Source organism: Vulpes vulpes, chromosome 13, assembly GCF_048418805.1.
Source record: "Vulpes vulpes isolate BD-2025 chromosome 13, VulVul3, whole genome shotgun sequence".
NCBI lineage: Eukaryota > Metazoa > Chordata > Mammalia > Carnivora > Canidae > Vulpes > Vulpes vulpes.
This window is the reverse complement of record NC_132792.1, coordinates 37,001,413-37,028,525: the sequence shown is the minus strand read 5'-3', so window position 1 is coordinate 37,028,525 and position 27,113 is coordinate 37,001,413. Positions and strand designations below refer to the sequence as shown.

At 44.3% G+C, this 27,113-nt stretch overlaps 1 protein-coding gene across 3 annotated transcripts in view; it reads left to right on the top strand.

The window, feature by feature from the left end:
- The window catches only part of MATN2 (matrilin 2), a 149,441-nt gene that overhangs the window by 22,895 nt on the left and 99,433 nt on the right, over positions 1 to 27,113 (top strand). For all 3 annotated transcript variants that reach the window (XM_072734240.1, XM_072734239.1, XM_072734241.1), the window contains exon 3: positions 19,776 to 20,345. In XM_072734240.1, the coding sequence (XP_072590341.1) occupies positions 19,776 to 20,345 (570 nt within the window). The remainder of the gene's footprint in view (positions 1 to 19,775; positions 20,346 to 27,113) is intronic.

Genomic DNA, 27,113 nt, shown 5'->3' with positions numbered 1-27,113 from the left:
TGAATATCTGTAGCAGGCGAGGACAGCATTGTTTTGGGTGCTGATGATATTGCAGAGTTACATCTGGCCCACTACCTGTCACGTTTTAGGGTTTGATGCAGATTCCCTAGTTGTGGGCAGCATGGGTCTTTTGGGGGAAAATTTTTTATGGGATCCACAAGAGAAGTCCTCCAGAGCCAGTGGAACGTATTCATCAAGCCATCTGGGCTTGATGCCTTCTGTAGAGAGGATATATCAGACAACTAATTTGATTTTTTTTTAACAGTCATTAGCCTATTTGGGTTTCCTATTTCTTCTTGAGTCTATTTTGATAATTGGCATTTTCCTTAATTTGTCTGTATTTTCAGATCCATTGGCATACATAAAAAATACAGGTCATAACACAATTTTTAACATGGGGCATGGTATTCTTTCACAAAAAAATGCTCAGTGTTTTGTTCTCGTAGTTCCCAAAGCTCCTACCAAAATTCTGAAGGAGCATTGAGACCTGGGGGATGATGTGCTGGGGATAGGGAACGATGTCTCTATTGACTGCTAGGTTTCTCTGATAATACTTAGCATTTGTAAGAGGGCTTTACAGTTTTTGAAAGCACCTTTTGCTTGCCTTTACCTCCCTTCTCTTCACAAAGCCCTCAAGAGGTAGATTTGATGACAACTCCCAGCTACAGATAAGAAAAAAATCTGATCAGTTAATTTATGTATGATGGATACGTGAAGTCTGAAGCCACTCTTAGAACCACACCACTTTACCTAGAAGGGAGTTTAGAGATCATCTAGTTTAGAGGCTTTTAGCCTGGGGACCATTGGATCAACAGAATAGACTTCTGTTTGGCTAGACTTCATTGGGCCCATAATCTGGATGGGAAAAAAAATTACATACTCTTTCACCAACCTCTAACTGCAGTTGAGCATTTCCTTCTATTATGATTGTAAACCACAAACCACAGGAGTAGTAGCAGTACTCTGTCACTAACAGAGACCACAGATATTTTCATGGCACATTATAGCTGTCAGAGGTAATTCCAAATATGGTTGACATGCATCACTACTTTGAAATTACACCTTTCAACCTTGTTATTTAAAGTTATTTTTAAAAGTCCATATGTCGTTGTATTTCCAACTTTTAAATACCTTGATAACTGTAGTTCAAATAACTGGCTTCCTTTCTTACCCTTTGCATTTACTTGTTTATTTATTGTGGTAATAGATACACATATCATAAGATTAATCACCTTAAACGTTTTGCAGTGTACAATTCAGTGGCATTGAGTATATTCACATTGTGGTACAACCACCATCACTGTCTATTTCCAGAACTTTTCATCATCCCAAACAGAAGCTACCTGTTCAGTTCCCTTTCCCCAGGAACTTCTTTTCTACCTCTTGTCTCTTTGGATTTGCCCATTCTAGAAACCTCACATAAGAAGTGGAGTGATATAATATTTTGCTTTTATGTCTGACGTTTTTCACTTAGCATAATGTTTTCAAGATTCATCCATGTTGTAGCATGTGTCAGAACTTTTTTATGGCTGAATAATATTCCATTATATGAGTATACGATATTTTGTTTATCCATTCATCTGTTGATGGACACAGGTTTTTTTCTGCCTTTTGGCTCTTGTGAATAATGCTGCTATGAACATTGGCATGCAAGTATATGTTTGAGTCCCTCCCTGCTTTCAATTTTTCTTGGATATATATCAAAGATAAAATTGCCAAGAAATGTAATTCAACATATAACTTTTTTTTTTTGAGTGAGTGAGAGACAGAGAACACAAGTGTATGAGTGGGGGTGGAGGTGGTGTTGGGAAGAAGGGCAGAGGGACAAAGGGAGAGGAAGAGAGAGAATCTTAAGCAGGCTCCATGCTGGGTGTGTAGCCCAAACCAGGGCTTGATCTCACAACTCCAAGATCATGACCTGAGCCAAAATCAAGACTCAGATGCTTAACCAACTGAGCCATCCAGGTGCCCCATCTACATTTAAATTTATGACAGACTGCCAAACTGTATTCCACAGTGGCTGCACCATTTTATAGTCCTACCAGCAATACACAAAGGTTCCAAGTTTTCCATATTTTTACCAAAACTTGTTATTCTCCATTTTTTAAATAGTAGCCATCCTAGTGGGTATTGGTTTTACGTTAGGCATGGGTTTCACCACACTGCCCTGGAAGTCCTTGGTACAAATAAAGGTTAAGAAACTAGGAAGAAAGAACCAAAGGCCAGAGATATTGTTACTTGTTCAAGGTAAAGTGATTCACCAGCAATGCCTATGGCTTAGGACCAAGTCTCTTGGGGCTCAGAGGGGCTCCTCTCTCCTCCTACCAGGTAGTCTCTTCTCATGTAGACATTTGCCCCAGCCAGTGGTCAGACTGAGTCAGGGCTGGAACAAAGCCATCAGCCAACCAGCCACTGAAGCTGAGGCGAGCCCCAGACACATATGAGGCAGACATAATCCCTGCCCGCAAACCACTGTAATGTGAAACTACCACACACCACCACAGCTACTAAATCTTTATTCACTTAACAAACCTTGAGCGCCTTGTGTGATCAAACTCCATGTTCAGCTGGACTGTCTAAGGGGCATCCAAAGGGTCATCCCTTGGTGATGCTCAACTGATAGTTTGGTTTACGGGTTAAAGTTCAGGAGGGAAAAATAATCCTGTCCATGTTTCCTTTAAATTCAAACTGGTGGGGGATCCCTGGGTGGCTCAGCGGTTTGGCGCCTGCCTTTGGCCTGGGGCGCGGTCCTGGGGTCCCAGGGTCGAGTCCCGCATTGGGCTCCCAGCATGGAGCCTGCTTCTCCCTCTGCCTGTGACTCTGCCTCTCTCTCTCTCTCTATGTCTATCATGAATAAATAAATAAATACATCTTTAAAAAAAAAATTCAAACTGGTGGGGTTGCCTGGGTGGCTCAGCAGTTGAGCATCTGCCCTTGGCTCAAGTCGTGATCCCAGGGTCCTGGGATCGAGTTCTGCATCAGGCTCCCTGCAAGGAGCCTGCTTCTCCTTCTGCCTCTCTCTGTGTGTCTCCCGTGAATAAATAAATAAAATCTTAAAACAAAACAAAACACAGCAAATAGTAAAAATTAGTACAGAATGGTGTTCTGAACTGTCATTCCTTGATCTAGAGCCTCTGGCTCTGCAGAGACAGCCTAAGATGGCTTCTTTTTTTTTTTCTAATAATCTCCTCACCCCATTTTCTTGCAAGCTTCCAATCAACTGAATCTTGAATCTTCCCGCACCTACCATCACACTTGAATCTTCCCACACCTGCCATCACACTTGTCAGCTTGGTTTTAAAAATAATACCCGCTGACTTTTAATAAGTGTGAATTCTGGCTTTCCACTCTGTGACCATAAAGAAGTAACACAACCACCCTTAGCACCAGTTGTCTCACTTGTAAAAGGGGATGGTAATGAGTAGGAAAGAGGGTGCAATGAATGATAAAGGGCTGGCACGGACCCTGGCACATAATAAACATTCAATTAAAGCCTGTTGTTGTTATTGTCAATTTTAAAATTTATTATTAAAAACCCCTTTGTACATTGCAAAGTGGAATTAACAGACCCCACTCTACAGTGACATCTTTAAATCTAGGAATTAGGCCTTTTCATCTTTGGCTCTAAGGCATCTGGCATAGTAGCCTCTCAATAAATGTATCCTGAATAAATGAATGAGAGATGCCATTTATTAATATCATTAGTATTATTAATTTATATTTATGTATTTGAGCATCTATTGATTTAGATATAAAAATAGCATTTTTTTCTTTAAACCTTAAATCAGATATTGGTCTTAGAAAAGAACCTCTATCAAATTGATTACATGAGCATTTTAGAAAATATGCATGCTTAGCAAAGAGGGCAATACAGTTTACTTTTTAAAATGTTGTAATTTGTACCATCAGATTCATTCCTTCATACATAGAATACATTTTTATTGGGCAGCTACTCTGGAACAAGCTTGGTATCAGTAGTGAAATCTTTGGATATTAGGTAGATTGCAATTGGCTTAAGCTAACAATGGTTTTATAAAAAGATATTTAAATATCTCCCAAAAAGTCTGGAGGTCAGCGATTCCTAGTCTGTGGCAAGGGCTCAACTTTGTCATTGAACCCAGAGCTCCTTCTAGCTTTTAGCTGTGTCATCCCAGGAGACTGGCTTTCAAAGGCTTTTTGCCTTATAGTCACAAGATGGCTGCTGTTGCTCCAAACATCACTTTGTTCCTTGGCCATGGTCAAGTCAGGAAGAGAACAAAGAGAATAAAGAGGACTTTTTCATTCCTTGGTTTGTTCCTTTGATCAGATCCAAAATCTTTTGTGGAAATTTCAGGAGAGTTTCCCTTACTCCCCACTGGCCAAAACTGGATCACAGGCTCACTCCAACTACCTAGTCTGGAGAGTGGGATAATCACCATTGGCTTTGTTCACAGGTAGGATGGGACCTGCCCTCATGGAGCTCTTTGCTGGTTGAGATCTTAGGCAAAGGAGCCGGAAGGGGTGGGGGAGAGAAATGAATTTTAAGTAGTCAACCTCTAGTGTTGTCATTTTCTTGAAAATAACCAAAATGGAAAGAAGGCAGTAACAATTAAGGTGAGAGATGAAAGGACAAGAAAAAGAATTATCCAAATGGTTGGTGCAAGTTAAAAAAAAAACAAAAACTGAAAAAGAATGTCAGGGATGCCGGGGTGGCTCAGCAGTTGAGTGTCTGCCTTTGGCTCAGGTCATGATCCTGGGGTCCTGGGGTCAAGTCCCACATCGGGCTCCCTGCATGAAGCCTGCTTCTCCCTCTGCCTGTGTCCCTGTCTCTCTCTCTGTGTCTTTCATGAATAAATAAATAAAATCTTGGGATCCCTGGGTGGCGCAGCGGTTTGGCACCTGCCTTTGGCCCAGGGCGCGATCCTGGAGACCCAGGATCGAATCCCACGTTGGGCTCCTGGTGCATGGAGCCTGCTTCTCCCTCTGCCTGGGTCTTTGCCCCCCCCCCCCTCTGTGTGTGATTATCATAAAAATAAATAAATAAATAAATAAATAAATAAATAAATAAATAATCTTAAAGAAAAGAAAAGAAAAACAAAGCCAGAAAGTGGGATAGGAGTGCTGAGATAAGAGTGCTTAGATCATGGTGGGGGGAGGCCTCACTGAGAGGGGGGGCACTTTTTATAGGCACTCAAAGGCGGTGAGGGGATAAGTCACTGAATCCAGAATGTTCCAGGCTGAGGGAAAAGGAGGTAAAAGCATGCCTGAAGTGTTTAGAATTGCAATGCCAGTGTCTTGTGGCTTTAAGAAGTAACATATGGGCCATTGGGGTCCATTTTTAGGACTTTGGCTTTTCTTTAAGAAAGAAGGGAACCTTGGGAGGGTTTTAAACAAAGGAGTGAGGTGATTTCACTTGTATTTAAAGAATCGCTGTGGCTGCTGGATTGAGAATAGTCTGTAAAGGGGCAAAGGCAAATGCCAGTTGGGAAGTTAATGCCATCATCGAGGTGAGGGATGTTGGCAGAGGTGATCATTTCTGGAGTGTAAGAACTAAGAATTATTTTATTCTATGGCAAGTTTCCCAAAACCTTCTTGAACAGTACCAGTTCCTGGGATTTACAGCAACAATAGTTACAACTAGGGAACATTAATGTAATATAAAGTCATTCAGATTGCATCCTTGTCTGTTGCGGTGTGTTTATTGTTTCCAGTTAATTAATCATGAAGAGTATGAGTACTAGACTCAGATTACTGGATTTGAATCCTGGTTCTACCATTTTCTGATAGTGTGACCTTGGGCAAATTACTCAAAAACTCTCTGTGCCTCAGTTTCCCCACCTGTTAAATGGGGACAACAGGTTGTTGTGAAAAATAAGGAGTTAATACACATGGAATGTTTAACATTATATTGATATATAACTATTGCTCAGAAATCATTACAGATATGGACATAACCATTTATAAAGGCCAAGGAACAGTTCTATTTGACTTAATTTATTTAACACCATAGTGTAAACTAGACCCAACTAGAACTGCACAGGAACTGAGATGTCATTTAGTCCAACTCTAGAGATCAAAGTGACATGGCCAAAAAAGAAGAAGAAGTTATGTGGCTAATGTCACCTAGCTGATGGCAGAGCAGGGACCAGAACATGAACCTCTGGATTCTCAGTCTGGGGATTTCTGTGCTGTGCCATGTTGCTTCTGTATAGCCTTCAACATAATACCAGGTGGGAATAATAATCATAATACCAACAATAATTGATTTGTTGACTCTTACTTTGTGCCAGGAAGCATTCTAAGTACTTTACACACATCCGCTTCCTTAATCCCCATGACAAACCCATGAGGCAGATACAGTCATTGCCCCCATCTGGTAGAGGAGGAAACTGAAGTTGGAGAGAGCAGGTAACTTGCCCAGGATGGGGAATGTGTGTTGGCTGGGGGAACAGGAGTGGCCTGAGAGTCAGGAGCTGCCTTAGCATTTCACCACATGATCTATCTTCCCCATTTGTGGAATAGGGAAATTGAATCCAATCTTTAAGCTCCCTTTTCAGTTGATTGATTAGTTTTACAGAGAGAAAGAGCATGCACGCGAGTGGGGGGAGGGCAGAGGGTTAGCATCTTCAAGAAGATTCTTTGCTAAGCACAGAGCCAGATGTGGAGGCTCTACAACTCGTGAGATCATGACCTGAGCTGAAACCAAGAGTCCGATGCTTAACCAACTGAACCATCCAGGTGTTCCCCTTTTCGGTTTTTAAGTATGCATATCCTAAGTACTTTGTGATTATCAGGTCTGCAACAAATACCATTTTAGTTCATTAAACATGCTGTCTTATTAACTGATCTTCATTTTTAATGATTAGCCACAAGAAAGACTATTTGTAGAACAGCCTAGAAACCAAAGACACCAAGGCTGTGAGAGATGCTTGAAATGTTATTTCTGGCTTCCATGGCAACCCTAACATAGGGCGTTAAGCTTAATGGAGTCAAACACACCAGCTGGAATTGAGTGTTCACCCAAGCACTGAGAGTGATGAGGAAACAAATAGCTGGCTCAATAGTTTTCCTTTTGTGTAATACATTGTCTCCGTGTATTTTAGGGAGTGGAGACCTAAGCCAATTTAAGTAAAAGATGAAGGAAATGAAGCACTGCATCAAAGTGGAGAGAGGAGGATTTCCAAAAGAATTGGAGTTGGAGAATGGGAACAATTGAGGTGCCTGGGAGAGTACTTGTGGACAGAAGGATGGAGAGTCAGGCAGAGGTTTCAGGGAAGGGGAAGAGACTTGGCCTCACCTCCACAAAGCTTGGACCGGACTGGGCCTCCAGTTAGCTCTGTGAAGAGGACTCAGCATGCCTAGTTGTGTTTTTTTGTTCCAGTGTGTTTCAAACTCTCAGGAGGAACCCACTGCAGATGAGTGAGGTGGCAAGAAGGCAGAGATGTTGAGGAGTTGAGGGGACCACCAAGACCAGTGCAGGAAACAAAGCTCTGGGTATTTTAAGCAGAAAGGGATTTTGTACTGGGAATGAGGTACTTAAATAATTTTTGGAAAGGTTGGAGAAGTGGGAGGTGGAGCCATCACACAAGAATTCATTGCTGGGATCAGGAGGCTGCTGCCACCATAACAGCATATGAAGCTGGTGAGCAGATACTAGAACACCAAGCCTTTCCACAGCCTTACTTGCCAGCAGAAACAGCCTTCACTTTGCTTCCTCCTTTGTGAGTATCCTTAACTGGTGGTATGTAATTGTTACCCAGAACCTAGCTGCAAGGGGGTCTGAGAAGTATGGTTCTTGTCTTTTTTGTTTCTACAATACTGGAAGACTCATAAAAGAGGTGGGAGTTGATGCTGAGTGCCAACTGTCAGTTCAATCAATAGTTATTTCATCTGAAATCTGAATTAATGAGGACAAGCAATAGAGGTAGAGGAGTGGGGCACCTAAGAGTGAGTTGGGAGGGCCCAGTTGCTGACATACCACTGAAAGTCCTTCAGGTAGACTCGCTCCAGGGTTAGATAACAAAGGGGTAGAAACTCACTCTTAAAGATGAAGGAATTGTCTTAAAATTCTCTCTGGTGCCTTCTCTATTACTTTATACATGGAAGACATTAATTCACATCTGAGACTAGGCTGGGTTCTTGAATGGAAGGGAAAGTAAGGAGCATGGCCCCGGAGAGACTGGTTCTCAATCAGGTCAGGAATGAAGAAGACTGAAGTCTGGGATGAGTCAGGAGCCCTTGGGAGGTACCCTAAAGGAGGATGGCACATGAAAAGGCCTTCAGTGGCTCTCCACTGGCTCCTTAATGGAGTCCAAACTCTTTTTCTTTTTTTTTTTTTAAAGTAAGTTCTATACAATGTGGGACTTGAACTCACGGCTCTGAGCTCAAGAGTCATATGCTCTACCAAATGAGCCAGCCAGGTGCCCCATGAAGTCCAAACTTTGTAAGAGGAGGCGCATACCACCCTCCTTCCATGGCCCCCATGGCCATCCCCATTGTGTCCTTTAAGACCCAGCCATACCACACTCCCTGCAGTTTCCCCGCACACACATGAGCCCTATTCTGTTCTGGCCTCCAGGTCTTTGCTCACACTGACCCTCCGCCTAACGTTGTCCACAACTCTGCCTGGCCAACACCTACTCATCCTATAATAACAGAATACTATTATAAATAATACAGTACCCATCAGCTTCTCCAGCAATTTCTCCCGTCCACCATCTTGGGATCAGTGTTCTCCTCCAGGCTCTAGTTACATATGTTCTTCGTGACTCTTATGAATCTGTCTTCTTTCAAACATTGTAAGCTCCCATTGTGACTGGTTCTCCTACTCTATCCCCAGCACCTAGCACAAAGAAGGGAGGCTTTCTGCATAACTCAGCCAAGCCAAAATGATGGGAGAAGTGACTCCAAAGACCAGCTCTGCCTGTGCTGGTTCGGGGCTGGGGAGCCTCCTGCTCCTGGCCTCCCTTTGCGCCTGACCCTCCCCTTCCTGGGAAAGGAGTGCCAGACTCTGCCTCAGGGCCTCTTGCTACTGGCTCTTGTGTCTCTCAGCCTGATTCTAGATTGCTCCTCAGTGGTCTCTCTGCTCTGCTTCCCACTCCCATTCACCGAACTCCCAGAGAGCAGATGAGGCAATTGCTCAATTTATTAAGTTAAAAGGCTCCAGTGGGTTAATTCCCCTTTGCTTTTTTCAAGCTGCCTACGCTGTGTTTCCCTTCTCAGAGAGGAAATCACCTGTTTCCCAGTATTTTCTGTACTGTCTTATACTGGGGAAGGGGTGGCAGGTGGAGGTTTTTGTTTGAGTTTTTGTGTGTGTGTAGGTTACAATTTTAAGATAGGAGTCATCTGTGAATTTGAGAAAGGAAGAAAGACTGTGAGAGGAGTTTTGGTAGAGAATGCCAAACTTACTCTGTACCTATTCACTCAGCTCAATGAGTTTTCAAACCGCTGATTATTTCAGGGCTTCTTTATACTTCTCTTTATCAATTGGGAGAAAGCCTGTTTATAAGACAAACTCTGAAAGAAGATAGGGGGGCCTTTTTTTTTTTTTTTTTTTTTTAGTGAAATTTTAGCATATTGCTTTACCTTGCAGGGGAATCCAGTTTGTTGGAAACTGTTTTCTCCAGGGCGAAACTGGGGTAGCGTTCTCTTTGGCTCCTTCGCAAAGAAAATTGTCCAAGGTTTTGGAAACCACAGTTGTTGAGCCTCACATGATGTCTTTTCTTTCAGCTCATTTAACAGTTTCTAGAGGAGACTGGTGTGATGTGGCATGTTTTTTCTTTCTTTTCTTTTTTTTTTTTTGTTTTTTTTTTTCTTTTCCATTTTGCTGGCTCATTGGTGCAAACTCCCTGAGGGCCTTGGAGAGCTGTGTTCCTGAAGGGATTTATAACAGTCAGCAGGGGTGAATGAAATTTGAGCTGGTGTCAATCCAGAATCCTTCCTTCCTGCCCAAAAGATGCAAGCTCATTCACCAGAACTTTCTTTAAAAAAGCGCAACAAAAATCTCTGTGTGACCTTGGAGACTGTTTTGTTGTTGTTGTTGTTGTTGTTGTTCTTTGTCTCTTTCTCTGTCTATATATATATGTGTGTGTGTGTGTGTGTGTGTGTGTGTATATATTTGAAGTTCGATTTGTCAACATATAGTATTAACACCCAGTGCTCATCCCATCACACGCCCTCCTTAATGACCATGACCCAGTCACCCCATCCCCTGCCTGCCTCCTCTTCCTCAACCCTTTGCTTCCCAGAGTTAGAAGTCTCTCATGGTTTGTCTTCCTCTCTAATTTTTCCCACTCAGTTTCCCTTCTTTCCCTTAAAATCCCTTTCACTATTTCTCATATTCCCCATATGAATGAAACCATATGATAAGTGTCCTTCTCCGACTGACTTACTTCACTCAGCATAATACCCTCCAGTTCCAACCAGGTCGAAGCAAATGGTGGGTATTCGTTGTTTCTTTTTCTTTTTTTTTAAAGATTTTATTTATTTATTCATGAGAGACACAGTGAAGGAGAGAGAGAGAGAGAGAGGGGCAGAGACACAGGCAGAGGAAGAAACAGGCTCCATGCAGGGAGCCCGAGGTGGGACTCGATCCCGGGTCTTCAGGATCAGGCCCTGGGCCGAAGGCAGCGCTCAAACTGCTGAGCCACCCAGGCTGCCTGTATTCGTTGTTTCTGAGGGCTGAGAAATATTCCATTGTATATATAGACAACATCTTCTTCTTTTTTTTTTAAGATTTTATTCATTTATTCATGAGAGACACAGAGAGAGAGAGTGAGGCAGAGACATAGGCATAGGGAGAAGCAGACTCCTCGCAGGGAGCCCGATATGGAACCTGATCCTGGATCCTGGGATCATACTCCGAACCAAAGGCAGATGCTCAACCATTGAGCCACCCAGGCATCCCTAGACCACATCTTCTTTATCCATTCATCTGTAGAATGACATTGAGGCTCCTTCCACTGTTTGATTATTGTGAACATTGGTGCTATAAGCATCAGGGTGCAGGTGTCCTGGCGTTTCACAACATCTGTATCTTTGGGGTAAATCCCTAGTAGTGCAATTGCTGGGCCATAGGGTAGCTCTATTTTTAACTCTTTGAGGAACCTCCACACTGTTATCCAGAGTGGCTGTGCCAGTTCACATTCCCACTAACAGTGCAAGAGGGTTCCTTCCCCCTTCTCCACATCCTCTCCAACATTTTTTGTTTCCTGTCTTGTTAATTTTCGCCATTCTCACTGGTGTGAGGTGGTATCTCATGGTGGTTTTGATTTGTATTTCCCTGACAGAAAGTGATGCAGAGCATTTTCTCATGTGCTTGTTGGCCATGTGTATGTCTTCTTTGGTGAAATTTCTGTTCACGTCTTCTGCCCATTTCATGATTGGATTGTTTGTTTCTTTGCTGTTGAGTTTAATAAGTTCATTATAGATCTTGGATACTAGCCCTTTATCTGATAGGTCATTTGCAAATATCTTTTCCCATTCTGTGGGTTGTCTTTTAGTTTTGTTGACTGTTTCTTTTGCTGTGCAGAAGCTTTTTAGCTTGAGTAAGTCCCAAAGGTTCATTTTTGCTTTTGTTTCCCTTGCCTTCATAGATGTATCTTGCAAGAAGTTGCTGTGGCCAAGTTCAAAAAGAGTGTTGCCTGTGTTCTCCTCTAGGATTTTGTTGGATCTTGTCTCACACTTAGATCTTTCATCCATTTTGAGTTTATCTTTGTGTATGGTGTGAATGTTCTAGTTTCATTTTTCTGCACGTGGCTGTCCAATTTTCCTAGCACCATTTATTGAAGAGACTGTCCTTTTGCGGAAAGTGGATAGTCTTTCCTGCTTTGTCAAATATTAGTTGGCCATAGAGTTGAAGGCCCATTTCTGGGTTCTCTATTCTGTTCCATTGATCTGTGTGTCTGTTCTTGTGCCAGTGCCACACTGTCTTGATGATCACAGCTTTGTAATACAGCTTGAAATCCGACCTTGTGATGCCCCTGGCATTGGTTTTCTTTTTCAATATTCCCCTGGCTATTCGGGGTCTTTTTTGATTCCACACAAATCTTTTTTTTGTAATAATAAATTTATTTTTTATTGATGTTCAATATGCCAACATACAGAATAACACCCAGTGCTCATCCCATCAAGTGCCCCCCTCAGTGCCCGCCACCCAGTCACTCCCACCCCCCGCCCTCTCCCCTCCATCACCCCTAGTTCGTTTCTCAGAGTTAGGAGTCTTCCACGTTCTGTCTCCCTTTCTGATACTTCCTACCCATTTCTTCTCCCTTCCCCTCTATTCCCTTTCACTATTATTTATATTCCCCAAATGAATGAGAACATATAGTGTTTGTCCTTCTCCAATTGACTTACTTCACTCAGCATAATACCCTCCAGTTCCATCCACGTAGAAGCAAATGGTGGATATTTGTCATTTCTAATGGCTGAGTAAATTCCATTGTATACATAAACCACATCTTCTTTATCCATTCATCTTTCGATGGACACCGAGGCTCCTTCCACAGTTTGGCTATTGTGATTCCACACAAATCTAAGATGACTTGTTCCAACTCTGTGAAGAAAGTCCATGGTATTTTGATAGGGATTGCACTGAATGTGTAAATGGCCCTGGGTAGCATAGACATTTTCACAATATTAATTCTTCTAATTCATGAGCAAACAATCAACGTGATAGATCACATCAACAAGAGAAAAAAACAAGAACCATATGATCCTCTCAATAGATGCAGAGAAAGCATTTGACAAAATATAGCATCCATTCCTGATCAAAACTCTTCAGAGTATAGGGATAGAGGGAACATTCCTCAATATCTGAAAAAGCCATTTATTAAAAGCTCACAGCAAATATCATTCTCCATGGTGAAAAACTGAGAGCCTTTCCCCTAAGACCAGGAACATGACAGGAACACCCACCACTGTGGGTGTTCTTTATTGTACCTCCACTGAACAGCTCTCCCAGGTCATGGAGGGGGATCTGCACCTTCTGTCTTCCCCACCTTCCTGCACCTGCAAGTCACATATGCACATCAAAGGGATGATGGAGCATCATGTCTGGCACTATGTGGGTACTAGGGATTCATAGAAAATACTGCCTGTGACTGGGTAGCTCCATGCATGGGATGCTAGGAGGACATTTCCAGACAGGGGTAAATGGGGCAGGTACCAGGGGGCTCAGAGGAAGGCCTCATTTAGGCCAGTATTGGGGGAGGAGTGCATCAAAGAAAGGTCTTCAAAAATAGGTGAACACAGCATTGAATCTTAAGCATCCCAGAGAGGATGTAAGGAACCACAGACCATTTGCTATCACTTGGGTATAAGATATAAAGGCAGGGAGTACTGGGCCAAAGAGTTCATTAGTTCTTTCTCCCATGAACATTATTGACCTCACTGTCAGTGAAACTTAGGGTGGTTGCTTTTGAAGAAATTGCTTCAATGAAATAGCATCCTGAGAGCTTATAGCTGCCAGATTCAGCTATGGTGAGGCTGATCAATGCAACTCACCAAAATATTCATTTATAGGAAATTTCTGCTGTAGAGAGAGGAAGAGGGAATTCCATTGGTTGGGAGAGTCTCTCTATTCTCTCAGAAGAGGAAAGCCATTGATGAGATGGTTGCAGCATTAAGGTCAGGAGGGATTTAATGGGCCTGATTGCAAGGTGTCTGGTTGGCTCCCTCCAGGTACCAGGTAGAGGGAACTCGAGGTGCTATATTGGGAGCTGTGCTGTGGCTGGACTTTGATTCTGAGCCTGGGATTGATTAGGTGGTCTCACAGATGCCAGCACGCAAAGCTTGAGATCTGCCATCCTGGCCTGAGATTTTTATCATGTGACTGGCTGTCAATCCAGATGTTCTTTTCCTGTGGTTTCTACACTTGGGTTTTTGAGCCTTATGCACTGGGCTTGACATTTATCCCAATTAGATTTCATCTTGTTAGATTTGACTCATTATTCCAGCACTCAGAAACCCTTTCTGATCCTGACTCTGTTGTTTGGCTTATTAGCAATTGCTTCCAGCATCATATGTAATGGTGTTTAGAGAAGCAGAAGTACCCCAGAATTTGGAAAAATGTTTGGAAAATCTTACCAACGGGAGAATGATTTGCTAATGAGTCCAAGGTATGTTTTAGATACCCCTAAGAAGTCTAGGGTGTTTCCCTAGTAGAACGTAATCAGGTTTTCAAGGTATTACCCAGAGGTTCTTTAGGAAGATGTGAGTAGACCATAATGGATTCAGAGAAGGCCATAGCTCATTAACGGAATTGTCAAATGTCTGTCAGGAGCTCACGCAGCAGCGTAAGGGAATGGGGGAGAACGGGATTGACTGTGGTCTTTCCAGCCCCAGCCAGGGAATACATGCCCCAATCAAGTGCCTAGATACAGGGGAGTTTCAGGGTGAGTCACATTGGGGGCAAAAATAAAAAATAGTCTAAACTGCTTCTTAAATGTCCATGAAATCACCTGTAAGTCCCAACAACTAGTCACAGTCTTGGAGGCACATGGCATCAGGGCCAAAGGAGGTGGCCATTAGGGCCACACCTTAGGCATCTGTGTGCCTGTGCTCATGGAGCACACACTGAGTCAGGTTGCAGTGTCGTTCAACATGGTAGGCTTCTCTCTCAGCCTGTCTGTCTCTCTGGCTGTCTTTCTTTGATCAGCCTCTATATTTCCATTCACATAAACCAAATGCTTATGGGATGTAATTTCCCTGGGCTCTGCATCACACCTGCTCCATCCCTCAGGTTCCCCTGGGCCCTTGCTCCTACTGATCTCTCAGCTAGCAATTGCCAGGTGAGGGAGAATGAGAATGACTAGCAGCCTGATGGACTGGGCTGCTGCTATTTGGGGAGGCAAGCGTCTGTTTTATCATTCTATTAATTTTTTAAAAATGCAAATAGTCATTTAGCAGGGAGCAACACTTGGCAGGAAGCAGGCAAGTTTGAGCCATAACTTTCAGGCTGTGGATCCAGGGAAGGAAAGAACTGACCCCAGTAAGCTGGTGCAGTCCCTGCACATCTTGAGTATTCTGAGAACAGTGGGTGTAAACGGACAAAATCCTTCCTGAGTACTGCTTGGTGGTTAAGAGTGTGGGCTACAGAGCCAGGCAAGATGGGTTCAAGTCCTGGCTCCCCCTCTTCCTAAGTATGAGAACCTGAGCTAGTTATTTGGCCTTTCTAGACTCACTGTCCTCATCTGTAAAATGGGAATAGTACAGTACCTACTCCCTAAAGTTGGTGTAAAGAATAAATAAGCCAACACCATGGAAAGTATTCAGAACAAGGCCAAGTATGTATTAAGTACTCAATAAACCATAGCTATAAATTATTATTATATCTTTTGAGTTTCATAACATCCCTGGGAAGTATTATTATCACTATTTCACAGAAGAAGAGAGGGTCAGAGAGGTCAGCAGAGGCTCAAGACCACATGGACAAAAGGTGGCAGAGACTGGACTTACACTGAGGACATAGGGACTATATGTTGCTTCACTAAGCATTTCAGAGCCCCTTTTCAGTTTCTGGATGAAATTATTTTACTTTTGTTATAGATATTCACATACTTTCCTTCTCCAAGCATGCTTTTATCTTCCCAGGCAGATGGCACCAAATATTTACTGTACAATTACATGGCTGTGATGGAACCAGAGCAAAGGGGGCTCATTAGTGACAAGTCTACAACCCTGAGAGGAGGAAATCACTCCGAGGTTGCACAGTGTAATCCTGCTGGAGTGGGAATGTTGCTTAAAATTGTCCTGGCTCAGGTTCAATGGTAAGAGACACTTGTTTGGCCAACTTGTGGGTTTTGAAGGCAAGCTGAAAGTATTGAAGTGCCGTTAACAAGGTCCAGACTGTCACTTTGTGGTTCAAGGGATGACATTTTATCATGTGCCCACAAAACAAACCCTTATCCAGTGCTTTGAATGTCTGTCATGAAGGAAGGAAGATTGTATGCTCTTCTCCCATGCTCGGAAGATAGGGATGCCGTTTATCAGAACCAATTTGTGAGAGGAACACACACAGAGGAAAGTCCACTTTCTAGAAACATCTCTTAGCAGTCCCTGTGTGGCAAATCTGTTGGGGTTCTTCACAGCAAATATTCCAAAACATTTACAAAGTTCATGCTGTTTATAGTTTTTTTTTTCAAGATTTTATTTATTCATGAGAGACACAGAGAGAGGCAGAGACACAGGCAGAGGGAGAAGCAGGCTCCCTGCAGGGAGCCCAATGTGGGACTCGATTGTGGGTCTCCGGGACCACGCCCTGAGCCGAAGGCAGACATTCAACAGCTGAGCCACTCAGGCATCCCTATAAAGCTCATGTTGTAATGCTGGCTGTATTGAGAATTTTCCAAAATGCCCACCATGATGCCTTCCATGGTGGAAGAGCCATCAGTATAATCCCAAGTCTGGCCCTAATGAGCCACAAGGCCTCACAGAGGTGGAATGAGCCTCAGTTTCCCCTTCTGTAAAATGAGTGACTTGGACTTTATATAGACCACTCCAGCTGAGTTTATTAGTCTATGAGTCTATGAACCGAAGTTCATAAGTGGCTATGCTTCCTCATAAAATGGCAAAGATTTTGGTCTAGAATCTGTGACTCTATTAGCAGGACCCACACCTGTTTCTGCTTTAGAACTTTTTCACTTTGTAGTCCTCATCCATCTCCTTGAATTGACTGCTCTGGCTCAATCCCTTCCACTTGAAACCTTGCTTCACCACCAAGAATTTCATTTAATTCCACAAATGTTGACTGAAGACTTACTTTGTTCCCAATTGCATAGTCAGGAAGATGAGTGAGACAAGTTTCCCACTTTGGAGAATTTACAGTCTTATGCTGAGGTTGAGACTTGCCAGAATTTCTTTCCTCCAGAAATCTCTCTAGTACTTAAATTAGTGGTTCTCAAAGTGTGGTCACCATACCAGTAGCATTGTAGTACGAGTAGTTCACCTGAGAACTTGCTAGAAATGCAGATTTTTTTGGTGCCACCCTAGATCTAAAGGATCAGAAACTCTGGAGGTGTGGCCCACCAATCTTAGTTTTTAACACTTCTCCAGGGAGTTGGGAGGCACCTCAAGTTTAAGAACCACTGAACTGTCCTCTCAGGGACAAGCCGCAAGACTGTGGTTCTGAGCCCTTAAGGGACCTGAGAAGTTGTCCTGAAGAAAACTCAGTCACTTGGGCTGTCAAGATTCGCTTTCAACTCAGTCACAGCTCCTTGGGAACCTCCAACATTTTGAAATTTTGTGGTGTTTTTGTAAATGCCCAGGCATTGTGGAAACAACACACTTGTTTTGATGGGAACTAATCCAATTTATCACATAATTCCCCATGGAACTTCCAGGCTTCCCTTTAAATTGAGTGTGATGCTTGGTGGGATGTTTACACTGTGATTAAGACCCACAGCAAAGAACCCAGCCCCAGAGGACTTCCTGCTTCCAAACATCTCTGGAGGAAGACTGCTCAGGGGGCCAGTCTACTGTCTCCTCTCCCCCTTCCAAGCAGCCTTTCCTTAATATCTTCCTCTGCAGCAGGGTTGTTGCAGATGCCCTCAGCAGGCAGAGATCACTGGGCCATTCTCCCTGTGATAGGTTCACACATCACTGGTGGGTGCAGATGGCTTCTGGGCAGGGGCCGGCCTGGGACCTGGGACCTGTAAGTCCATCATTCATGGCTCTGACCAAGGGCTGTATGCTAGACCAGAGGCACCTTTGTGAAAATTAGAAGAGGCACTCCTTCTAGGCACTTCTCAGGGTGGACACAGTACTGGGGGCTCAGGGCTGGGCTGGATTTCAGCCACTTGCCTCGTGGGGCAGGAGTCTGTGGGCAACACGGACTACATACACAGCCAGGAGCAGCAGCCTTCTCCTCCAGAGGCTGGGTCTCACAGGAGAGAAGTGGGGGGCAGTGTGGGAAGACAAGAACGCAAGGCCACCCTCTTCCCCCACACCAGTTCCCAAAATTCTCACTACCACTTAATGCATTGGGTGTTGCCCTGTCTTCATATAGGTATTTCTCTGCAAAAGAAGAGATTCTCCAACTCTTGGGGCTTCCATTTTCTCATGCTTCTAGTGGGTATGATACTCTGCTTCCCTCTTAAGAGCTTATTCTGAAAATCAAATGAGACCATAGTGATGAATGTGCTCTGGAAAAAAGATTTGAAAACATCCCACAAAGTCAGATTTTATATTGATCTTTCTCCCAGAGTCTCAAAGGTGGTTTTCTGGGGCCTCTGGTTTGAGAAACTCACTTTGAATTCACACAGCCCCGGTGTTATATGTGGGTGCAGCACAAGGTTGGTCTTCTGTTGGGATGCTGTTGTTTGGGGGTGCTTCCTCACTCCCAAATCGGAAGACTTATAAGGCTACAGTGGACGAGGTTTGTGCACAGGCTCTCGGGACGAGTCACAGCCTGGCAAGCCGGCCTGGACAGGATGACTTCATGGGCCTTTCCGACTTGTCATTTTGATGACTGGGTTCACTGTCTCATATTTGGCTTTGTCTCTCTTTCTTGCAGCTGTGGTGATTGGGATTTAGGTCAAGCATTTGGGATCCCTTTTCTAATCCCCATCAAATCTGGATTTAGCTACAGAGTCTGGGAAGGGGAGGGGAGACTCCCTTGGCTGGAGGCAATAGCTCAGAACATCTGAGAAATTCCAACCTCCAACCTCTGAGGCAGAAGGCCTTTTGGTTTATCCCATATCAGCTTTTTCCCAGGAGGTGATGAGTTTTGTCCACAGATTCATACCCCTTTTAGCCTTCTTGCTTGGAGCCTGAAGGAATAGCATGTGGGGGTAAGAATGAGATTCCACATTTGCCTTTTTCCCGTCTAATGGTATCCTTTGTTGAAATGTTTCGTGGTCAAAAAAAAAAAAAAAAGAAATATTTCTTGGTCGGTTCCTTCTCTGGTTCCACGATGCCCTGCCTCTCCCCCCACCCCCCACCAGTTGAGGTTGAGTCCCCCTCTCAACCAGATGAGTGCAGCAGTGGTACTGCCTCACCCACCTTGCAAACCACTGCCACCCTCAATTGACCTGTTATTATGTGACCTCTGCACAGGCCAGCAAAGTTATGTAATATGATGCTAAGGTATTATGCCCATCACCTGTGGTATCACACATGCACTTCTTGGGCCTTTCATGGCTGGCTTCAGGTTACCCACCACCAGCTCCATTCCTGTCTGTACCTCCAGCAATTTCTTCATCGCTTCTTCCATTTCCGCCATTATTCCTGCCATCTTAGGCTTCCGTTCATGGGTCTCTCTTCGTGTGTTCCTACTTTCAATCCCAACACTGCATAAAACTCATTCATGTCCTATCTTCTTGGCCCCAGCCTCCTAACATCCCTGTTCTCTGAACATCTACTGTCCACAGCACTCTGCTTACTGCTAATTATTCATTACATTTGTTAAGTTCCCAAGGTAGACTGTAAGCTCCTTGATGGTGCTCCCCGTTGTAGGCTTGTGTTATATGCCATGCAATATCCAGCCAAGCTTTTGTGGCCTGCACTAAATAATAAAATCGTGTTTGACCCTGATCAGGGGTTTGCTCATCTTAAAACTGTATTGATGACTTCTTAGGAACCGAAGTGTTCATTTATCTTGCAAAAAATTATTAGTATCTGTTTGTAGCCAATACTCATGATCACCCCGTCATGCACATTATATACTTACAGCTTCTCTGAGTGGGGAAGAAAGACCAATGAAGACTGGAGTTCCCCCAGCCCTAGGAATTCCAGTAACAGCCAGCCTGCACTGGCCCTTAGCACTCCTCCAATGAGTTTGACCTCTCCTCTTTCCCCAGAGAGCTCCTGTGAGAATAAACAGGCAGACCTGGTCTTCATCATCGACAGCTCCCGCAGCGTCAACACCCATGACTATGCAAAGGTTAAGGAGTTCATCCTGGACATCTTGCAGTTCTTGGACATCAGTCCTGACCTCACCCGAGTGGGCCTGCTGCAGTATGGCAGCACCATCAAGAACGAGTTCTCCCTCAAGACCTTCAAGAGGAAGTCTGAAGTGGAGCGTGCTGTCAAGAGGATGAGGCACCTGTCCACAGGCACCATGACGGGGCTGGCCATCCAGTACGCCTTGAACATTGCATTCTCAGAAGCAGAGGGGGCACGGCCCCTGACGGAGAATGTGCTGCGGGTCATAATGATTGTGACCGACGGGAGGCCACAGGACTCCGTGGCTGAGGTGGCTGCCAAGGCACGCAACACAGGCATCCTGATCTTTGCCATCGGTGTGGGCCAGGTGGACCTCAACACACTGAAGGCCATCGGGAGTGAGCCCTATGAGGACCATGTCTTCCTGGTGGCCAACTTCAGCCAGATGGAGTCCCTGACCTCGGTGTTCCAGAAGAAGCTGTGCAGTAAGTCCTGCTCCCCTGTGGAGGATTCCTTCTTTTATCTTTCAGCATAGATTCTGTGCTACCTTATCCCAGGTACTGTGCAGGGAAGCAGTGCTCCACAAAGGCCAGGATAGACACGGTGTTCTCTTGGGGTTACACTCTAGCCAAGGAGGCAGATAATAAGGAGACAGTGACACAGATGAGTAAGTAACTGCAGTCATGACAGAGGAAGAATGCAGGGCAGGACTCAACCAAGGCCAGGGTGTTCAGGGAGATTTCTCTGAGGAAGGGATGTTCAAACCCACACTGTTGAATGACTATGAGTAGATAGGCAGTATTTCTCCAGCACATTGGACTGCACTGGCGTTTCCTAAGTTAGAATTTGTGAGTCGGAGTATAGATGAGAATAGGAGGGCAAAAAAAGACCATAATGTCTCCTTGGATGGGGTCCAATACCAAGCACCATTGCCCCATGGTGGTGCAAGTGGTGGATGTTTCCTCTTCAGAGAGGCCCAGTGCATAAGAAGGCCTGAGCTGAGGTCACCTCCTTCTGCAGGGGGAATGCCTCCTCACGTCCTTGAGCTGCCTTCTGCTGTAAGGCTCATCTGCCCTCGCTTGCTTGCTTTTCTTTCTTTCTTTTTATTTATTTATTTTTTTTTACTTTTTATTACCATTTTATTCAATCCTTTTTTATGGTTTTATTTAATTTTTTTAATTTTTATTTAAATTCAATTTGCCAACGTATAGTATAACATCCAGTGCTCATCCCATCATGTGCCCTCCTCAGTGCCCATCACCCAGTTACCCCATCCCTCCACCCACCTCCCCTCCAGCAACCTTCAGTTTGTTCCCCAGAGCTAGGAGTCTTTCATGGTTTGTCTTCCTCTCTGATTTTTACCCCACTCAGTTTCCCTCCTTCCCTTATGGTCCCTTGACCTGTTTCTTATATGTCTCCTATGTAGACATAGGAGTGAAATCATTTGATAATTTCCTTTCTCCAGTTGACTTATTTCAGTCAGCCTAATACCCGCCCCTCTTGCTTTCTAACCCTCCTCTCCATGAGATTTCTCTGTCCCTTCCTTGTTATCTGCCTCTCAGGGACCTGTGCCCAGAACTCATGCCTCAACTTCCCCCCCGCAGGTCTGCTCGCTCTCTTCCCAGTTTCCTGTTTCTGCCTCTGGCTTCCTGTGCTTTCCTCCTCCAGGAGGGCAGTGGCCCAGGAGGCCTACCTAGTCTCCTTGCCAGTCCCTGGAAACTGGAAACGTGCCTCTGAACTGGTAAACCGTGTCCAGTCCTACCTTGCCCACCTCCCTTTATTCCTGTCCCCTCCAACTGCCATGCTTCTTTGATGGGAAAGCAAAAGGAAAGATCTATTTTGAAATCATTAGTGTTCCCCAGGAGTATCTGTGGAGAATGAGCTTAAGGACTAGACTCATTTCCAGCTCCCCAGGAGCAAGCAGGACTCTGTCCCCCTGGGGGCTCTGAGGACTCTGACTCTGTTCTCAGACTCTGACACAGCTTAGAGACCTCTGTTTCCCCCCACCAAAGCCTCAAGGAGGAAAAACAGTGTGTTTTGATGTGTCTTTATATATATATATATATATATATATATATATATATATATACACACACACACACATATATATAAAATATAAAAGTTTTTATATAAAACATATATATATAATATAAAAAATATATATATATAATATATATATATAATACCCTGCTGAGAACTAACCTCAAAAAGCAGAGATTCCGTTGTTTCTTGACTCCCAAATCAAAAGATTCATTAAAAAAAAAAAAAAAATCAATGCCATGAAGGAAAAAGAACTTTTTTCTCTGCCCTGTCATTTGGAGAATTTTCAAAAGTGCCATTTGTCCTGGCACCACAGAAGAGCCCCGGTCACCTGGTCAACTTCCACCAGTAGAATGAGCTACAAATATTTTAAGGTTTATGACTTTAAATGACTTCTGCAGAATTTATATTCCCCCTTTCCTGGAAATATTAAAAAAGAAATTGGTTCCGTAACCGTTTTGATGAGTTTATGCATTTTTTTGGAAAATGTCAATGGAGGAGTTATTTTCTGAGCGCTCTGGATTTATCAGCAAATGAAAAGGCATTATGAGGCTGAGGATGTAGCCTTGTCTGAAGAAAAACCTTCTCTGTGTGTTTATGGTCAGGCAGCAAAATTAAAAGGCAGTTTGGGCCCTCCACCCCACGCTTGGTTGTAATCCAGAAGCCCTAAGAACATAGGGGTATTATGCTATTGGTTTGTTTGTGTGGCCTGGGAACTGAATCCCCCTGGCCACCAGCAGGGGACTAGCTCCTCTCCCACCTCCCATGGCTTCTGCTGAGCAGATCTGTCAACGTCTAAAAAGGTTGAGGAGGCCCCGGGGCCCCTTTCTCAACCCTGCAATAAAGACTGCAATAACTAATATTTGTAAAGCACTTTACCTTCTGTTCTTGTATTTGATCCTCGCGAAAATCTGGGGGAAGCAACACAGTAGCATCCCTCCTTCTTTACACCTTAGTAAACAGCTTAAGTGAATTCCTGGTCGTGGGTTCTATTTGCAAACTTCTTGCTCATTGCGCTCCTCCACGTGTCAGGGGTTGTAAATTGCTCTTTTAAGGTAAACCATTTTCTTTTAAGGCGGCAACCATTAAGGTGGCCACCTCCACAGTCTAGCCTTGCAAGGTCAACCAGCTTTGAGGTTGGCATTTGCCTCAGAATTTGACAGGAAGCCTTTGTAGGATAGGCGGAGGGGCAGACTTGAATCTCATCCCCACGCCATCTGTACAATACTTTGCAATGTGTAAAATGGGGATTTTACCTACAGAGTAGATGTGTGAAGGGGCGTTATCAACTGTAGAGCCCTATACAGTGTGTGCCATGCTGTGTGTGATTACAGTCAGATACACAGAGGACCAGCAGGCTAGGCAGATGGCCTCAGTTTTGACCCGCACTCCAATTATCAGACAACAGCAAGGAATATCTTTGAAGTTCCAGGCATCTGTGAGGTTTTGGAAGTCTCATTTGTTCCTTAAATATTTGTTGAGCTACATTCTGTTATTAATAGCTAATTTTGTCCTGGGCTAGGTACTTTCTGTAGGCATTTAATACTTACAACAGTCTTATGAGGCGGGTGTTACAGAAGTGTAAACTGAGCCTTAGAAAAGATAAGCAATTTCAAATAGCAGGGCTGGAGATTCAGATTGCAGGCTCTCTGGCCCAAGCTCTTACACTCCATGTGCCAGGCCTGAGGGTTTTAGGCTGCTGGGAAGATGCTCTCCTAACAGAGAAATAGGATGCCACCTATCCAAAATGTGCACTTCTGAGAGTCACCTGGCACTGAGGGCCAAAGAACACCTGGGGCTCTCTAGGGGTTCTAGGAGGGCTTTAGAAAGGAGATGATAATAATCATTATCATTTATTGATATTAATATAATATTAATGCACTGGTTTGACCTATTAGCATATGTTAACTCATTTTTCTCACACAACAAATCTTCGAAGTAGGTGTTCTTACAACTGTCATTTTACAGAAGAGAAAATTGAGACCCAGAGAGGTTCAATGACTTGTCCAAGGTCACACAACACTATGGTAGAGTTGAGATGTCGGCCCAGGCCTTCTGCCTCAGAGCCTATATCTTAACCACTCTGTGCTTCACAGACTTGACTGATGAGTTGGAGTTTCCTGGCTACTGGGGTAGGGGAAGGGGTTGGGCCATGGCAATAAGCCAGGAAAAGAATGATTTTTTAATTGACTTTTTTATTTCATTAAACAATAACAACAGCAGCAAAGAACTAGTCCAGATTCTCTCATAATGTTGTAACCTGTTAAGGAGACTTGACCCACCATTTGAAAACTGCAAACAAAGGGGTAGGCATAGAAGTGGAGGCCACCATGCAGCTAAGAACAGGATTTCGGAGGGATGGAGGGCTAAGGCTCCTACACTTCTAGCTGAGCTGAAAAATGCTGCTGGATCTGTGGATCGGAAGAGATAGGCAGTCGTCCTGAGTGATCAAAGCAGGAACCTTTATTGTAAAACTAGGAAGAGATTAGGCTCTGAAGCCAGGGTGCCCCTGAGTGGCAGACCTAGTTCTGGCTCTCACTGGCTGTGTGGACATGAACTTGAGCACAGCGGTGGCTTTATATCCACGGGCAGTAAATTCCTACACCAGCCACAGCAGGAGGGAGAATGCTGAGGTTGCATTCTCAGGCCACCCCTGAGAGCCCCAGAGAGACTTGGAGAGGAGGGATCCTGTGAATTGAGAACCTGTCTACAAGATGACCAAAAACCTACACATCCCAGGGTCTGCCATTTTTGCCACCCAGTGAGAGAGGACACTGAATCTAGGGGCTGAAAAACTCAGGTCTACCCGGAGCTTTCTGATGACTCATTGTTACCTGGGCAGGGCTGCTTTTAATTAACCTCTTGCTACCTGCTGTATCAGCCAGGCCTGGTAGTTGGAGCCTGAAGGCTCCTGTTCCTATGCTAATAGCCCCACCCCACCCAAGCCAGGCATGCATTAAGGCTCTCATAGTATTCCTAAGACCTTTTGTGAACCAGCCTGGGCAAAGTCTACACTTACTACAGCTCTTTGAGGCTCTGGTGTTAAGTGAGAGACTTACTTCAACAAAGACTGACTTCAACAAAGGTTGGCTCTTTGTACCCAATAATTGTTCCTTTCTAGACCTCTAGTCAGCCCTGCCACTCCTTTGATCATTTATGCATTTGTTAATAAGCATTTATACACATTTCTATCTTTTAGTTAAAGCAAAATCCAATTCTGCCAATGATGTGGTCTGCTGACTAGTGATTCCTTCCCCAGAACACAAAGCCTCGACCCACTTGCAACCTGTCAGGCCTTGTGGAGGTGAGTGGTGGAGGCAGGACGACCTCCCCTGCATCATGGCACAGAGCCCAGTTGGTTGCATGGGACAGCTGGGTATGAGGGCCTTGAAGTTCTTGGAAACCCCAATCACTCATCCATAAAGTTTGACAGATGGAGAATTTTTATTTTATCTCAGTCAAAATGTTTGGGATTCTTTTGCTTGAAAATAACAGAAATTTGATTTGAACTAGCTTTTGGGGGCAGGGGAGATGGTATTATATGCCCTCATGGAAATAAAGAGGAGAGGAGTGAATGGCAGCCCCACTTTCTCTCCACCTCCTCCCTCTGCCTCAGGAGCAGAAGGCATGCAACCTGCCAGCCCCCCATATGTCCTTGCCCTTGGTTTAAGGCCCTTTCTCCTCAGTTCTCATTCCTGGATGCCAAGGAAGGACTCCCTGCAGGCCAGTGGCATCCAGGAGGGGGCTGCCTCCTCCCAACACGTGGGCAGCTCCGACAGTTCCCATGCATTTGAGGTGAGAAGGAAGGGCGATTTCTAGAAAAGGAGGTGGATGGTGCTGCACAGACAAAATATTAAGTGTCTGTGCTGAGGGGCCCTAGACACCATTCATGCCTTTATTCTACAGGTAAAGAAACAGGTCTAGAAGGGCTACCCAACTTACCTGAACTCCTCTCCCTTGTTCAGGTAGAGGTGAACTGGAGCACCTTCTTCCCTTCTCATCCAAATCTTCCCTTCTCCTCCAACACACTTTCCGTGAGACCAACTTACAGTCTCCTGCTTCCGATTCTTTTACAACTCATGGCCAAAACAAGCTGTAGTAATGAGCTGTCACTCCAAAACCCTCTTCAAGAGTTCTTGTAATTTCCCCATTTGACAGGTGAAGAAAGGGAAGTTTAGGGAAAATAAGTAATTCATACAATGTCACAGTAAGTGGTGAAGCAGAGCCTTCAGGCAGTCTGCTTCCAGGAGTCGCCCTCGTCACCACTGTGCTGCCTGCTGCCCACTTGTGCTTTCTCTACCTCGCATCTCCTGTTCCCTTAATTCGTCTGCCAGGGTCCTGGTGAGAAGACAGGCAGGCACCAGGCTCTTCACCTGGGCCTTACACCAGTGGCTAACTGCTGTGCTGCTGGTTGCCTTGACTTGAGACTTCCTTCATTACCCAGGAGAGGGACATGCTGAGAGCTCCTCAGAGACAACCCCATGCCTGTGGGCCACTGGGCTCCAGCCATCCAGGAAAGGAAGAGAGCCTTCCAGGGTGCATAGCAAATGCAAATTAAAAACAGGATAATGATTTTCCACACTCACGACTGACTGTCGGAAACTTAACATTGTGATAATCCTGAGTGCTGAGGTTTTTTGTGTGGGAATTGTTTCTCTTGTGCTCTGCTGGCGTGAACCACCTTGCAAGGCAATTACGCCACATCTATTCAAACCAGGACCGAGCTCTAGTGAAATCACTGCACATGTGCTCGAGATGTGTTTGAGAATGTACATCTCAGCCTCATGAAAGTGAAAATTTGGTGACTGCTCAAGTGACGGCTTATGGAGAAATGGCTAAACACGAGGAAGACTCGTAGGACCAATCAATAAAGTGATTGAAAGGAATAAACTAGACCTAATGTATTTGATCAAATATAAGATATACAGTTGATTCTCATCATTCTCAGAATTATGTTCTGTAAAGTTATGGTGAATGCTGAATTTGCAAATACCGAACCATGGCTCCTAAGGGAAATACAGAATTAGGTTCCTATAAGCCTCTAGTGTCCACATTTTTGTCAACTGATAACATATAACCTTGTTCTATGTGTTTAAAGGCACTTTATTCAACATATATGTTGCTTCATTAACACTGAACTCACAGCCAATAGTACTATTATTTCTGCAGGCATGCAATTGATTTAACATACATTTTCCCTGTGAGGCGCCTCA